This window comes from Loxodonta africana, chromosome 5, assembly GCF_030014295.1.
Source record: "Loxodonta africana isolate mLoxAfr1 chromosome 5, mLoxAfr1.hap2, whole genome shotgun sequence".
NCBI lineage: Eukaryota > Metazoa > Chordata > Mammalia > Proboscidea > Elephantidae > Loxodonta > Loxodonta africana.
In genome coordinates, this window is record NC_087346.1 from 109,733,285 (window position 1) to 109,750,233 (window position 16,949).

Sequence of the window (16,949 nt, forward strand, 5' to 3'; positions counted from 1 at the left end):
TAGAAAATGTAAAAGGTTTTTTGTTTTCTAAATTTAACAGTTTCTATTGTATAGCATTGCTATGAGTCGGAATCGACTCATCAGTTATGGGTGATTGTAAGCAGAGTCCTTTATGGCAGTCTTGAAAAAAAGGCCAGAAAAGGTTCAGGGCTTGCTGACATGACATAGGTTAATATAAGCAGCATTATTAGTGTAAAAGTGGCTGAAGAGTGGCAAAAGCATAGTAGGAGATGTGGCCTGCGATGTGGGCTGAGCCAGATCACATAGTGCCTTATAGACCATGTTAAGAAGTTTGGATTTTATTCTAAATGCTATGAGAAGCCATTGGAAGGTTTTATAAAGGGTCGTGGCATGCTTTGATTGATATATCCCAATATTGCCCTGGCTCTTCATTGGAGAATGGATTGTAGAGAGGCTAGAGTAAGAACAGAGAAGAGTTTTGAGGCTATTGTGTTGGTTCAGGCAAAGATGGAGATGGCTTCGATTAGGATGATAGTAGAGGGGATGGCATGAAATAGATGGATTTGCGATATTTTTTGGAGATGAAGACAAAAGGATGAAATGAATGGATGGGAAGGAATATGGGATTTTTTTCACCCAAGCATCATTCTCTGAGATGGCAGCAAAATGCAATTGCCTCTTCTAATGTCTGCCTCAAATATTTGGTGCAATCAGAATTTACCAAAAATAGCTTTTACTATTGCTTCAGACTCTTAGTCGTACTGATTTTGAAACTGTTGCTTGCTGTCATCATTGCTTATTCCTTAACTTAATGAGAATTGGCAGTCATCATTCTTTTCATAACCCTTAGTAATCACAATATTCAGTGTGCTAACTAGAAGCTAGAAAGAGTCATTTGCTTTCTGACCAGTGATTTAAGAAGAGAGGAGATAAAAACAGAAAGACACATAGACAAAAAGAGTAAAAGGGTGTTTTCACTGGGAATGAGTTAAAATCAGGTCTTGGAACTGGTTCTTCCTGGTTCAGTCATGACTGAGGAAGCAAAACCAGAACAAACCTGAAGTTTTAAAATATGGGTGAACCAGATTGATACCTGGAGTGGGAAAAATTACAAATTGATTCCCTGCTAGAAACCTAATCTCCTTCTTAGAAAACAAGTGCAGCAGAGTAAACGTTGCATAGCAACCAAATCTCTTACCCTTTGGATTTTGAGCAGAGTTAGAAACAGTGGTGTCCCACTCAAAGATGGTGGCCGACTGCGCAGCTTTGAATGTGTGTCACTCTCTACAGTCCTACCAATAATCCAATCTCACTCATCAGGCTCCTGAAAGGGCTCACTATGCATCTTCCTAGTCATCCATTCCAGGGCTTCAAGCCATAATTTTTCCCATTCTGGTTATTGTTTGGGATCTCCCAAACTGTAAAAATTCTGATCTGTTCTGGTTTCACTTCTTTTGCCGTAACTGAACCAGTTTGAATCAGTTTGAAGCCCTGATTAACATCCATTTGTGCTGTAATAATTTAAACTTCTAGGTAGTTTTATCTAGAGAAAATCCTTCCCACTACCCACTCCCATCTAGTTCTCACATATAGTGGTCTTATAGTGTCTTGAACATAGTAGATGCTTAATGATGTTTTGTATAAAATAAAGAAATCACATCTTGGAAGCTGATGTTTTGAAACTGGGAATTAAAAAGAGAGGCACATACTACTCAGCAAATAAGGGTTCTAATTACTATGAAAGAGAAAAACACCATTTAACTATGTTTACAATTCATAGCAATGAGAAAAACCAGGGAAGAAAGAGGTTATTCCAGCCAAGAGAAAGATACCTGATTTAAAATGTCTTGGCAGGAACATAGTATACACCGACTTTAAATGTATGAGGAGGTGTGAATATACTTCTGCAAGTAAACACTGAACATGACTGTGCATTGCTAAATGATAACACTAGCCTCATGGTTTGTTTTGCAAGGTCACTTATAAAGAAATTCTCCATAGATATTGACGCTTTCTGTAGGATAAAACAATTCTGCCAAAGACCTATTTATTGTTCTTGAGCCATTTTAGGAAAGTTTACGGGAGGTGGTACACAATTCATTTTGGTTCTTTTCAACTGATTTGTTTGTGAGCCAAGCTGTCTATTCTGAGTAGACTGGTAAGCAAGCAGCTGGTCTCCATTTCCACTGAACAGCGAATAATAGAAAATGGGCTTAAATTGCCGCTGGGAGGGATTTGTTGAAGATGGAAGGGAAAATGTCCTGATTGTAAGAGTTTAAAGGTAGTGGAGCTGGTTGTGTAATTATATTCCCTGGAGGGCTTTACAAACAGCATAGCTAGTTGTCACTGCTGAGTGGTTCCCAAACAGTGTGGGTATTGCCCAGAGGCACAGTCTGGAATAGGTGACCCCTGGAGTGTGCTCCCAACACTAGGATTTGTTTTTGTTGTATTGTTATAGGCAGCATCTGGTATATTTCTAAATGACAGAGCTGCATTAGGATGGAAGAAATTATTATTGGTCAAGCACTGGAAGTGAGTTAGAAATGAAAGAAGTAGCAGTTTGACAGTACTTTTGGAAAGGTTTAATAGTTCTGCTTTTCAACAGCTTATCCTATTAGTACGGCGATGTTCCCAAGTGTATGCATGCATTTGTAGCTTTTTAGTTACCTTGTTTTTAGTCTTCCCTCCTCCAATTCTTTGGCATGAAAAGAAATATTGTCAAGTTGCAAGCGTACTTATTTAATCTCTACAGTTTTCTAAATCTCAAACATGTTTGACTAAATCATAAGGATGATTGTTTTCATTTGTTCCATCTTTCTTGAACATGTGGAATATTCTTAAGTGTTGACATGGAGTGCTGATGAAAAGTTAGCACTGACTTTAACCTTATTCTGTGCTGTCTTTCAGATGCATATCCGAAGAGTGAGATGATCTATACTTGGACAAAAGGTCCTGAGAAATCAGTAGAAGTTCCAAAGGAGTCTTCCAGCTTAGTTCAGTATGACTTGATTGGACAAACAGTATCGAGTGAAACTATCAAATCAATTACGGGTGAGATGTTTAACAATTAAAGTCAATACTAATTAGCAATAGAGTTTTGTCCTAGCTTTTTCATTGAAATATCCAGTGTTTTCAGGGGAATGACAATAAGTTTCCAGAAAGAGAGTTGGTGCATAAATCACAACTCCGGAGTTTTTATTTATATTTATAATCTTATTTTAGTTTAAAATAAATTGTGAGTTGGTAAGATGTGTGAAGTGAGTTGGTTTAATTATTCAGAAACAAAAGTCAATAATGAAATATATTAAAACTGTTTTCAACGCAGAGATTAAGAGGCAGAAATTTCCACCACAGATTTTTTTAACACTAGAATTTCCTTTTAGTGTATGTATGCTTTCCCAAAATAGTTTTTTATCTTGCCTAATTTCATGGTTCCCTTCTGCTTTGTTCAAAAGCAAAATCTAAAAAGCTTAATTACCAAGTATATTCAGGATATACCTTAAAGTTGTCACAGATTTTATGTATGGATGATTATTATTGATGACCCTTGTTCTGTATTTACAAATGGAATATGAATGGAAAGAAACATAGAATTTTGTTTTTTATCGTATTTAATGGGAAAAAATCCTCTGTTATTGTTTACTCTGAATATGTTCTTTACATACACATATCACCAGGAAAAAATATACTTTGAATCAATGACCAATGACATTCATGTTCTAATTTGCAAGTAGGATTGAAAACACACCTGGGAGGATTTAAAGTGTCTGAACCTTGGGTTCAGTCTGTGAATAAGGCTACTGCTTCTTAGGTAACTTTCTTAATACATCCTTTTCAGATGTAATTTTAAAAGATCTTAGCAACATAAAATGATACTGGTGAGGAGTGTGTTTTTTAGCTCGAGTAGACACATGAGACTAAGTGGGCAGCTCCTGTCCAGAGTCCAGAGGTGAAATGAGAGGACAGAAGGGGACAGGAGCTGGTTGAATGGGCACGGGAAATACAGAGTGGAGAGGAGGAGTGTGCTGTCACATTATAGGGAGAGCAACTAGGGTCACATAACAATGTGTGTATAAGCTTTTGTATGAGAAACTGACATGAATTGTAAACTTTCACTTAAAGCACAATAAAAAATAGAATTGTCATATACAATAAAAAAAAATCTTATCAACACTACCACAAATCTTTTGGTCTGTTTCACTTATTAGCTTTTTAGACATTTGGTCCACAAGCCAATAAACATCCTTGAATTCAGGGTTGTTATACATTCCTTTATGTTACACATGTCTGTTTGTATTTTCCTTCATATGTGTAACATTCAGAAATACAGTTCTTTAAAACTGTCAGTCTCTCCCTAAGTTAATATGTTTGTGTGTGTTCCCATGTTTTCTAGTGACTTTTCCGTGAAAGTAAGGTTTAAATTCTACTCACAAAAAATGGTGAAAATGAAGGCTAATTGCATTAGCAATATTAGACTTTCAAAATAAAAAAGCACTGCAAGAATTTTTTTAAAAGTTGTAGCTCAATTGATTAAATTGCTAAGTCAGTACATAGAAAAGTGTTTTTCTGCACAATGATGTTCAGTACCATCTCCGCCCTCTAGGTGGGAAACTATATACTTCTCAATGTTTGAGTGCTACGTGCAAAAGATAATTTCCTTGCCTTGAATACTGGTTTTTAGTCTGAAATATATGATTAGGAAGCTGTTGAAAATTTGCCTGCAGAACCAGTAACTCATTTTTCTCATGTTTTCTTTGTAGGTGAATATATTGTGATGACGGTTTATTTCCACCTCAGACGGAAGATGGGTTACTTTATGATTCAGACATACATCCCATGCATTATGACAGTCATACTTTCTCAAGTTTCATTCTGGATAAATAAGGAATCAGTTCCAGCTAGGACTGTATTTGGTAATTGCAATTCATTCCTTGGGTGTTTTTATCCACATTACATTTTGATCATGATTCATGGGAACAGCTCTTAGAATTTGTTTTTAAGAAAGCCTTAGATAGGTATCTATCAGGCTGTACTGCATAAAGAATCATATAAACTTTCATTTTTATCTAGCCAATCCAAAGTAATAAGGTCTGGGGGATATGGGCAGTTTGTCCCTTCCTCTAAGGCCTCATCAAATTTCCCTTGTTGACAACTAGGCATATGAGGACCAAATGTGACTCTCGATATAATTTCACTTTTGGTGATATTCTTGGTCTCCTAGCTTAATGCTGTGTAATTGAATTAAAATTATATCTAGGTGTTAAAATGAAATGCACTGGGAGCTTAAAATAAAACAAATAGAAGTCATGGCTGAATGAATATGAAAGCCTCAGAATAATTTGACTTGTAATGAAGAGGAAAAAATGCAAATGATTTAAATCCATTGAATTGGAAGGTATTATATGCTTAGTTTATTAGCTCAGTGTTATATTCTACATACTTCTTTTTATTTTTATAGTGGCTTGCTATATGTGGTATTCTATACCGTATGGAAACCCTGGTGGCATAGTGGTTAAGTGTTGCGGCTGCTAACCAAGAGGTCGGCAGTTTGAGTCCACCAGGCGGTCCTGTAGGGTCGCTATGAGTTGGAATAGACTCGACAGCACTGGGGGTTTTATACCGTATGAGGAAACTCTGGCGGTGTAGTGGTTACGTGCTACGGCTGCTAACCAAAGGGTCGGCAGTTCAAATCTGCCAGGCGCTCCTTGGAAACTCTATGGGGAAGTTCTACTCTGTCCTATAGGGAATCGACTCGACGGCACTTGGGTACTGGGTTATACCGTATGAAGCCCAAAATACATGAGTTCTACATTTTTATATTTTAAGTCGTTATTTAACAGTCACACTCTTAAATATAAAAATTAGTTACAATTATGTTTAATTTAATATCAGAATTCTTTCTCTAGGTCGTTGTGAGTAGTAAAAGCAACAGTGGTGGGATAAGAAGGAAAATGATGAGAATTGCAGTGGAATGGAAGTAGTCATCCCAAGAGATGTCTATTTCTTTTTGCTTTTCTATTTGGTAGGATCAAAGCCGTGTTATACTACCTCTTACCACACATCCACTGAAGCGATGCTGGTGAGAGGGGCCTAGGGGCAGCGGGAGCTTTCCCAAAATTCTGATGATTGTCATCCTACCTCCCCACTCTTTTAGTAACTACTAACATACAGCAATGTCTTAGTGTCCACAGTAGAGCTGAGCGTGGGGGTATTTCTTCCGTGGACTCCTCTCTTAATCTTAGGTTCACCAAAGAAGGTACTGGAATCACACTGTTGAAACTCTTAAAGAAGGGTCAGTGCTGGAGGCAGGATATGATTCTTAGGAAGGTAGTCAGAGAGTATAATGGTACTACCTATTTCATGGATTTATGAACATTTATTAAAGAAAAACTGTACATTGCAAGTGTTGAGTAAAGTTTAGCTGTTAAAAATAGGTGTGAGATGAAATGAGAAAACAAACCTAAGATTTGGAGCCCGTCAGGTTAGGATTTAAAACCTGAACCTGCTGTTTTTTCCATCGATAAAATTGTGATGGTAAATCTGTACCTCATACATTTCTTGTATGTCATTGAGTCGACTCCAACTCCTAGCAAGCCTATATGACAGAATAAAACTGCCCTTTAGGGTTTCCTAGGCTGTAATCTTTACAGGAGCAGATGACCGATGTTTTCTTCCATGGAGCTGCTGGTGAGTTTGAACCACTGACCTTTTGGTTAGCAGCTGAGCACTTTACCATTTCACCACCAGGGCTTCTTCCTCACTGACTAGGGAGGATTTAAAGAGCTATTTAAAGAGTTATATAAGTTACTTGTTATAAGGTATATGGGGCACTTCTTCACTCATACTTCTCTCACAAGGGAGAGATTTATTTTCTTCTGACTTGGTTTCTTGTCTTATAACTGTTTTTAAAGAAAATATATATCTTTCTAGTGTTTACTGTCAGAGGCTCCACTAAGGCCTTCATGCTCAGTATCATTTAGGGCTCACACTAATTCTTGGATCCTTTCATACATGTTCAAATATGACTTGAGTAGGCAGGAAGTACCTGCTGAGACAGCTGGGCAGGAAGTACTGCTGAGACAGCACAGGATCAAAGTTCCTTAACTTTTCCCACTACAAATAATACCAGTATTTTAGAAATAACCATCATCAACAATAAAAAAGCACTTATGTTTCTATTAGGGTTTATAAATTTAAAAAATCACTTGTACACGTATTATTATCTTTTGGCTACGGTCCTGAAGAACTTCTAGAACAGCAAATACTAACCCACCGTAGGTGACTGATGAAGAGGTTACTGTGCTATAAGTGCAGACTCTGGAGCCAGCTAGCCTAGGTTTTACCCCCAGGGGCCTACCAGTTACTAGCTGTGGATCATCAGTGAGTTACTTCTGCTTCAGTTTTCTCATTTGTAAAAACAGGATGAATGTTATACCTACTTCATACAGTTGGTATGAGGATTAAATGAGTGAATTTGGATAAAGCACTTGGAACAATGCCTGTCACATAGTAAATACTATTTAAGTGCTATTTACTGTTATGGCATTCCACAAGCACCATTCCATTTGAGAATCACTGTTTGATATGCTAATGTGAACGTCCTATGTATTTTATTGTTATTGTTAGTAACTTTCAAATATGTTCCTGATGGATTTCCAAACTGGCAGCCACTATTCTATACCACTTGTCCCCAAGTAATAGGAATTTCCAGTGGTGTGAAAAGTGGTAGCACTGATGACAGCTGCCCCTACCCAGAATTCCCGAGCCAAATAAAATACTGTAAAGAAATTAAGTAGCATGTAGTAGTGATGGAGTCTTGGCAGGTACAAACGGTTAATGCGCTTGGCTGCTGACCAATAGGTTGGAGGTTCAAGACCACCCAGAGGCTCCTCAGAAGAAAAGCCTGGCAATCTACTTCTGAAAACTCAGCCACTGAAAGCCCTATAGATCACAGTCCTGCTCTGACACACATGGAGTCACCATGAGTCGGGGTCAACAATATGGCAGGTGTTAGCAACGATACTGGTAATACTAGTAATAATAACAAGATTTACCATAGATTGATAGGCTTTCATCTTATTCAGTCGCCACAATAACTCAGCAAGGTGGACATTGTTAATTTTTATAGATAAGCAAAATGTCTCAGAGAAATTAAGGAACTTATATGAAGTCTTATACTTGATAGTGGTGGACTCAAGACAAGTTCTGTCTAACTTTGAGGTCTGCACCATTTCTACTGTGCCATTCTGTCTTCACAGGGGTTGTGAGGATGTGGGGGCTTGTGGAGAATTTCAGAACTGCTGAGTAAGATTGTATGGATGTGTGCTGAAGATATTTTACGGGCACCTTTTTCCATTTGGAATGTGACATTTGCCCTAGTTTTGTGCCTGTATGCCAGGATGTTGGTTTTGATTGATCAGGGACATAATGCCTAGTAATTAAGTCTTCAAAGATGCATCAGAATGGTCAGTTTGTTCACTGGGAACACTAGACACTCTAGGAGGGGAATTTCCAAAGGATGTTAAGTTTTAGTATATTGGGGGCATTAGTGATCTATTTCATATGGAATTTAGATAAAAATTAATTCTAGACTAGTTTTTTTCTTCACTAACTCTCTTTCCTTTCTTCACTTACAAGGAGAGACTTTGCTAGGTAAGAGCTGTCAGTAAATGCAATGCAAAAATAAAGAAATAAAAGACAAAAGTAGAGCGTGCTAAATTCTCTCCAAAGTCCTCTATTTCCAAAGCTGTGTGCCTCCAAGTCTTCTAATTACTACAGTATAGTAAAACATTAAACGTGAGTAAATGCCAGCTGGCATGTCTAAGTCATTGCTATTTCATTTTCCGGGATTGGCCAGCCAAAAATTCACTCTTGTATACAGTCTTAGCCTACGCTTACATGCCCTCTCCCAGATCCTGGGCCAGCCAATATGGTGCATATTCAGCATTCTAAATGTAGGGACTGGAATTAATACTTAAAGATGTAAAAAAAATTCTATGGTTATTGAAATGTTTTTAGGGCAGAAGCTGGCTAAGCTATTTATGAATTTACCACAGATGTACTGCCTTCCTAGATGCAGAGCAAGCATGGATTATTACTTATCTTCAAGTCTTAAGCATCTGCTTGATATTCTGTTGGCGTGCATTCAACCAAATGCTCTACCTAAAACTATGTATAAAAATCACAGTCCTGTCATGCCAGTGCATTTCTTCAAATTTGAACAAGAAGCAGAAAGAACTTTTCAATGTCTGAAAAGATGGCAAATTTCAAACTCAACCAATTGTTTAAGCAAACTACTTTCCTGATTTTCAAACAGTCATATAATTGGAACCGTAACATCTGGGGGGCTATCCCGCAAACTTTAAATTCAAGCTGATACAAAACAATAAAAGAGAAATGGAAAGCAGCTAGGTATCCAGTCATTTTCTGGTGTCTGTACATAATTTAATGTCTTTGCAAATCTGGTGATTTACCCCTCTAAGCTTTGAATTGTTTTCCTTGAAAAGTACCTTTTGCATTCTTGGCTCAATGATTGCATTGATATTCTGCTTAACTGGTATTAATAAGAGATTTTTTTTTCGTATGGCAGTAGGAGAAGATGACAACCCTGCTTCTGGTCCGCAGGATAAATCTATTACCAAAAAAAGATCAAAGCAACACTGAGTTTGAGTTTCCTTTTAAATTATCACATTATGATTTTTTGTAGAATTTTCTGATTTCTGAGTAGCATTCTTATTTAGACTGTTAATATTTTGGGAGTCCCTGGGTGTTGCAAACAGGTAAGCACTAGACTACTAATAAAAAAGACTGGCAGTTCAAATCAATCCAGAGGTGCCTCAGAAAAAAGTGCAGGTGATCCACTTCCAGAAGGTCACAGCCATTGGAAACACAGTTCTACTCTGTAACACTTAAGGTCACTGTGAGTTGGTATCAACTTGACAGCACCTGGTGGCGGTGGTTCATATTTTATTTCCAAGTGCTTTTAGAATAATTTCTATATTAGAGCAAATGTTTCTCACATATCTAAGAAAGTAGTAAAATACTATCATAATTCTTAATAATCATCCTATTTAACTTAAATTCTATGAATAAGAGGAAAAACTTTAACTTCAACACTTGCAGCTAACACTTTTCTGTTAATTTGGCTTTTATTCATACATCTCACAACCAGAATGGGAATGGTGCCATTTTTCTGAGATTCAAGATACAGTCCTAAAAGTTCTAAGGTCTCTTTTTGGAGTAAAGTATGATAAATACACAATATTGCATTTTCATAGATATATTCATGCCTATGCATTTAATGCTATGTGTCTGTCAGCTTGTCGTACTATGGGGCCTGTATGTTGCTGTGATGCTGGAAGCTACACCACTGGCATTCAAGTACCAGCAGGGTCACCCATGGTGGGCAGGTTTCAACTGAGCTTTCAGACTAAGACAGTCTAGGAAGAAAGACCTGGCAGTCTACTTCTGAAAAGAATTAGCCAGTGAAAACCTTATGAATAGCAGCGGAACATTGTCTTATATAACACCAGAAGATGAGCTCCTCAGGTTGGAAGGAACTCAAAATATGACTAGGGAAGAGCTGCCTCTTCAAAGTAGAGTTGACCTTAATGACATGAATGGAGTAAGTTTTTGAGACTTTCATTTGCTGATGTGGCCCGACCCAAAATGAGAAGAAACAGCTACAAACATCCACTAATAATCAAAACGTGAAATGTACGAAGTATGAATCTAGGAAAATTGAAGAACATCAAAAATGAAATGGAACCCATAAACATCTGTATCCTAGGCATTAATTAGCTGAAATGGACTGGTATTGGCCATTTTGAATCAGACAATCGTGTAGTCCACTATGCCAGAAATGGCAACTTGAAGAGGAATGGAATTGCTTTCATTGTTAAAAAGAACATTTTAAGATCTACCCTGAAGTACAACGCTGTCAGTGATAGGATAACATCCATTCCCTACAAGGAAAACCAGTTAATACGACTATTAATCAAATTTACACACCAAGCACTAAGGCCAAAGATGAAGAAATTGAAGATTTTTACCAACTTCTGGAGTCTGAAATTGATCAAACATGCAGTCAAGATGCATTGATAATTACTGGTGATTGGAATTCGAAAGTTGGAAACAAAGAAGAAGGACTAGTAGTTGGAAAACATGGCCTTGGTGATAGAAACGATGCTGGAGATCGCATGATAGAATTTTGCAAAACCAACTACTTCTTCATTGCAAATACCTGTTTTCAACAGTGTAAACAGCAACTACACACATGAACCTCGCTGGATGAAACACACAGGAATCAAATCTAGTACATCTTTGGGAAGAGGCGATGGAAAAGCTTAATATCATCAGTCAGAATGAGACCAGGGACCGACTTTGGAACAGACCATCAATTGCTCATATGCAAATTCAAGTTGAAGCTGAAGAAAATTAGAAAAAGTCTATGAGAACCAAAGTAGACATTGAGTACATTCCACCTGAATTTAAAAACCATCTCAAGAATAGATTTGATGCATTGAACACTCATGGCTGAAGACCAAAGTTATTGTATGACATCAAGGACATCTCACATGAAGAAAGCAAGAGGTCATTAAAAAGGCAGGAAAGAGAAAAGGAAGGGTCTTCTCAGCCTGCCATATCCTGAGGTTTGTTCTTGCCCTAGAAGATTCTTATCAAACCATCCTTTAATTTTGTCATGGAAGTTCAGCACAATCAGAAAACTAGAGAAAAATCTTCATCCTCTGCAGGGGAGTTAGTTGTGTATTAATGAAAACAAAATCTAACAAGATGAAATTTTAACCCTCCCGAATGGACCCTCACCTTCTGTGGATTCCCAGAATCAAGCCAGCACAGTGGGACAGATTTCGGGTCAGGAGCCCTGTGCCTGCAGGTTCCAAACTCTCCAATGCAGCAGAGAGTTGACAAGAGACCCCTGGCTGAGATCAAGGGGCAGTTATAGGACCATTTGGAATCCCACTATCACTCCTCCTGGGTGATCTGGACAGAAACAATGGGGAGCGCAGCGTTCTCCTCCTTCTGCTGTCACACTGTCTCCCCGGTCGTGCCTGCTTGGTGTCAGAATCTCTCTCCACAGCTGGGACCTGAGCTGCCCTCATAGTCAGTATCCTGGGAACATGGTCCAGTCTCTAGCACCAGAAGCTACAAGAGCCCAGGAGAGACCTGACCCACAGATTCCACTCATGCCCTACACCAAAATAAAGTTACATGCTCAAAGCCTAGGAACACCATATATCTGATAAGGTTTTAATGTTCAGAATATATAAAAATTATTACAACTCAACAAGAAAAAGACAAGCCAATTAAAACAGGGACAAGGGGTTAAATGGACATTTCTCCAAAGAAAAAATGTAAATAACCAATAAAGCACAGGAAACAATGATCAACATCTTTAGTCATTAGAGAAATGCAAATAAAAGCCACGAGAGATACTACGTCACACTCCGTAGGATGGCTATTAACAGAAAAACACAAAATAACAAGTGTTTGTGAGGGTGTGGGAAAATTAGAACCCTGGTGTATTGCTGGTGGGAATGCAAAATTGTGCAGCCGTTGTGGAAAACATTTTGGTGGTTCCTAAAGAAGTTAAAAATAGAATTACTACATGGCTCAATAATTGCATTTCTAGATGTATATCCAAGAGACTGAAAACAGGGACTCAAACATGTACACTAATGTTCTTTGTAGCTCAAAGGTGGAAAAAACCCAAGTGTCCACAAACAGATAAAAGAATAAACAAAACGTCGTGTTTTGCTATAAAGAGAAATGAAATTCTCATACTTCCTATTACATAGGTGAACCTTGAAAGCATCGTGCTGAATGACATGTCATAAACAAAAAGAGAACTATTGTATGATCCCTTCTTATATGAAATATCTAAAATAGGCAAATGCACAGAAACAGAAGTTTATTAGTTGTTACCAGGGGCTGAGTTGAGGGGGGACTTGGGAGGTAGTGCTTAATGAGTACTGAGTTTTTATTTGGGAATATAAACCATTTTTTTGGAAATTGTGATGATGGTTGCACATGTTGAAAGTAATTAATGCCATTGAATTGTACACATAAAAAATGGTAACAATGGCAAACTTTTTGTTACATATATTTTAGTACAATAAAAAAATTTTTTTTTAAATTAAAAAGAAAAAAAAACAAAGACAGGAAATTTAAAAGAAAAAAAAAAAAAGAAAAGACTAAAATGGATGTCAGAAGAGACCCTGAAACTTGCTCTTGTATGTAGAGTAGCTGAAGCAAACGGAAGCAATGATGAAATGAAGGAGATGAACAGAACATTTCAAAGGGCGACTCAAGAAGACTAAATATTATAATGGCAAGTACAAAGACTTGGAGTTAGAAAACCAAAGGGGAGGAATACGCTCAGCATTTCTTAAGCTGAAAGAACTGAAGAAAAAATTCAAGACTCGAGTTGCAATATTGAAGGATTCTATGGGCAAAAAACTGAAGGATGCAGGATGAATCAAAAGAAGATGGAAGGAACACACAGAGATATGTACCAAAAAGAATTGGTCAACGTTCATTCATTTTAGAAGGTGGCATATGATCAGGAACCAATGGGACTGAAGGAAGAAGTCCAAGCTGCACTGAAGACATTGTTGAAAAGCAAGGCTAGAGGAATTGACAGAATATCAATTGAGATGTTTCGACAAATGGATGCGGTGCTGAAAGTGCTCAACTGACTGGAAGAGATCCATATTTATGCTTATTACAAAGAATAGTGGTCCAATCGAATGTGGAAATTATCAATGTCATTAATATCACATGGAAAAAAAATTTTGCTGAAGATCTTTCAAAAGTGGTTGCAGCAGTACATTGACAGAGAACTGCCAGAAATTCAAGCAAGATTCAGAAGAGGACATGGAATGAAGGATATCATTGCTAATGTCAGATGGATCCTGGCTGAAGGCCAGACTAAGGTGCCCCTGACCCAGTTGATGTTTTCAATCACTTCATATGCACATGAAAGATGGACAATAAATAAAGAAGACCAAAAAAGAATTGATGCCTTTGAATGATGGTGTTGTCAAAGAATATTGAATATACTATGGACTGCCAAAAGAATTAATAAATCTGTCTTGGAAGAACTGCTGCCAGAATGCTGTTTAGAAGCAAAAATGGCAAGATTTCTTCTTACATACTTTGGACATGTTATCAGGAGGGACCAGTCCCTGGAGAAGGACATCATTCTTGGTAAAGTAGAGGGTCAGCAAAAAAGAAGAAACCATCAACAAGATGAACTGACACGGTAGATTCAACCATGAGCTCAAACATAGCAACAATTGTGAGGATAGTGATGGACTGGGCAGTGTTTCATTCTGTTGTATATAGGGTCACTTTGAGTCAGAACTGACTTAAGGACACCAAACCACAACAGTAACATATAGTTTATATTTATCAATGGAATGTTTTTAAAACATTTATAGCTCATGTGCTGCCCAGTTGCTCCAATTTTTTAAAAATAATATTTTATTGAGTTTTAGATGAAAGTTTATACAATAAATTAGGTTCCCCTTTAACAATTTTTATACGAATTGTTCCATGCCATTGGTTACAATTTTTACAATGTGTCAGCATTCCCATTATTTTAATTCTGTTTGTTTTATTTCCATTGATCTAGTTTCCCTCCCCCGCCTTGCCATCTCATGTTTGCTTTTGAATAACTGTTGACTGTCTGGTGTCATATAGTTAATTGTTAAAGGGAACACCACATTAACCAGGAGTGATGTTTATTTTATAAGCCAATCTATAATTTGGCTGAAAGGTGACCTGTAGAAATAGCTTGTGCCCCAGGTCAGAACTGTTGGTAGTGGTAGCCAGGCACCATATAATTCTTCTGGCCTCAGGTTTGAAGAAGTTGTGATTCATGTGGGCTGTTAATCCCATGGACTTATTTCTTCTTTGAGCCTTTGATTTCCTTCATTCTCTTTTCTTCCATATGAGTAGAGAGCAAGAGCTCTATCTTTGATGCCAGCTCCCAGGCTTTTGAGACTCCAGGTGCTACTCACCAAACTCAGATGAAGAACATTATCTTTGTGAACTATGTTATGCCAATTGAGTAAGTTGTCTCCTCAGACTATGATCCCAAGCCTTTTGACCCATTAAACCAATCCCAAGAGTTGTTTTGATATGTCTAGGAAGCCTCTGTATTGGGCCTTCTATGTGATTTGTTTTATAGGTAGATATATATGAAGCCCACCAAAACATCTGCATACATGTGCCTACAGATACACATACACGGGTGCATGATTTACTTTCATGTGCCTTCATGTAAACACATATGCATCTGTATCTACCTATGGAATCACACACATATTTTTGGTTGTTTTTACTGTTGTAAAATTGTATATGTTATAGCATTACCAAAATTATCCCTCTTTCACGTGTACTTCTTAGTGTCTTTATTTACCTCAGTCAAGTTGTGTGGACTTCACCCATATTTGGATTGCTTTCCTATCACCAAAAGTAACAATTGTCTACTATCTAGTGATTTCCCTTGCTCTCCCTCCCATCCCTGGTAAGCATCAAAGGGCTTTTCTTTCTGTGTGTATATCTATTCTTGACTTTTTGTAATAGCGGGACCGTATAATACTTGTCTTTTTGTGATCGACTTATTTCACCCAGTATAATGTCCTCCAGGTTCATCTATGTTATAAGATGTTTTGTGGACTCCTCATTACTCTATATAGTTGTGTAGTATGCTCCAATTTTTAGTGTTCTAAAACCTTGATCATTCAGAAGGGAACTGGGATTCAGAGAAAATGAGTTGGTAAGGGACTGAAAAAAGATGGCTTTTTGTTTACTGTGTGTTTATCAAGTGCCTGGCACCGTGCGAGGTATAGCAAATCCTAAAAGAGTACAAGACATATCTGCCCCCCCAGAAGGCTATGTTCAATCAAGTTGGGGAAACAAGGTGTAATATAACCCAAACCAAACCAAGTCCATTGCCATTGAGTTGATTCCACCTCATAGTGACCCTACAGGGCAGAGTAGAACTGGCCCGTAGGGTTTTTGAGGAGCAGCTGGTGGTTTTAAGGAATAGTACAAGGCAGAATATAATTAAATGCAGGGATGAGGGGCACAATGTTATTTCTCCCTAAATCAAAATATTATGCTTCCTTTATTGTTGCATGGGACTCATTATCTCTTCAGTTGAAAATATTATTTGCCTTTCAACTGGGGATTGACATGAATTGGAATCACATTTTAGATGTCTTCATCACCACCATCACCATCATCATCATCATCCCCAAGCACCTGGGCATGTCAACTTCAAGAGCTATACTAATCATTATATAAAATCAGTTTCAATGGATATAGTAAATCTCCGCAGGAATTTCCAAGCTTAATTAGATAATATGAATGAGATAGGCAGACATAGAAGCAGAGAGGGAAACAAATGCTAGCATTCTTAATTAATTCCATTCTCTATAGTTTCCTTGACAAGTGGATTTTTTCTACTGAGAATGAGAAATAACCTTTCTAACAGGCTGAGAAGAAGGCTTTCCTGGAGTGGTATGCTTCAGAAGCCTAATGATGGAAGAGAAATACCTCTGTTCTCATTGCTAATATTTCCCTACCAACCATAAACTGATGGGTGGTAGATGTCCAATACTTTTAGAGCCGAATTGCTTTAGAAATCTGTTTGTCCAGGAATATACATTTATTATTTTATATAGATTAGAGTTCTTGCAACCAGTAAATGTATATTTTTAGTTCAACAGATAATATCCAATTAAAGAATTACAAAGGCCTATAATTTGTGCTTTTATTCTGGCAGTGATTCTTAATAGCAGAGGGCCATATCTATCCCCAAAATTTCGATGGTACCACCTTCCAACTCTTGGTTGAGAATCACTCCTTCAACTTTTCCTTCTAGGTGTATGCAATGAGTTCCTCTGGTATGTTGGCTCAGATACTAATATCCACCCACTATGTGACAGGTGTCTTGC

At 37.6% G+C, this 16,949-nt stretch overlaps 1 protein-coding gene across 3 annotated transcripts in view; it reads left to right on the forward strand.

Annotated features, from left to right (window-relative positions):
* Nucleotides 1-16,949, forward strand: part of GABRA4 (gamma-aminobutyric acid type A receptor subunit alpha4) — a 105,658-nt gene that overhangs the window by 33,470 nt on the left and 55,239 nt on the right. For 2 of the 3 annotated variants that reach the window (XM_003415861.1, XM_003415860.1), the window contains exons 6-7: nt 2,869-3,012; nt 4,722-4,874. In XM_003415861.1, the coding sequence (XP_003415909.1) occupies nt 2,869-3,012; nt 4,722-4,874 (297 nt within the window). The remainder of the gene's footprint in view (nt 1-2,868; nt 3,013-4,721; nt 4,875-16,949) is intronic. The other variant, XM_003415862.1, reaches the window with a different exon arrangement.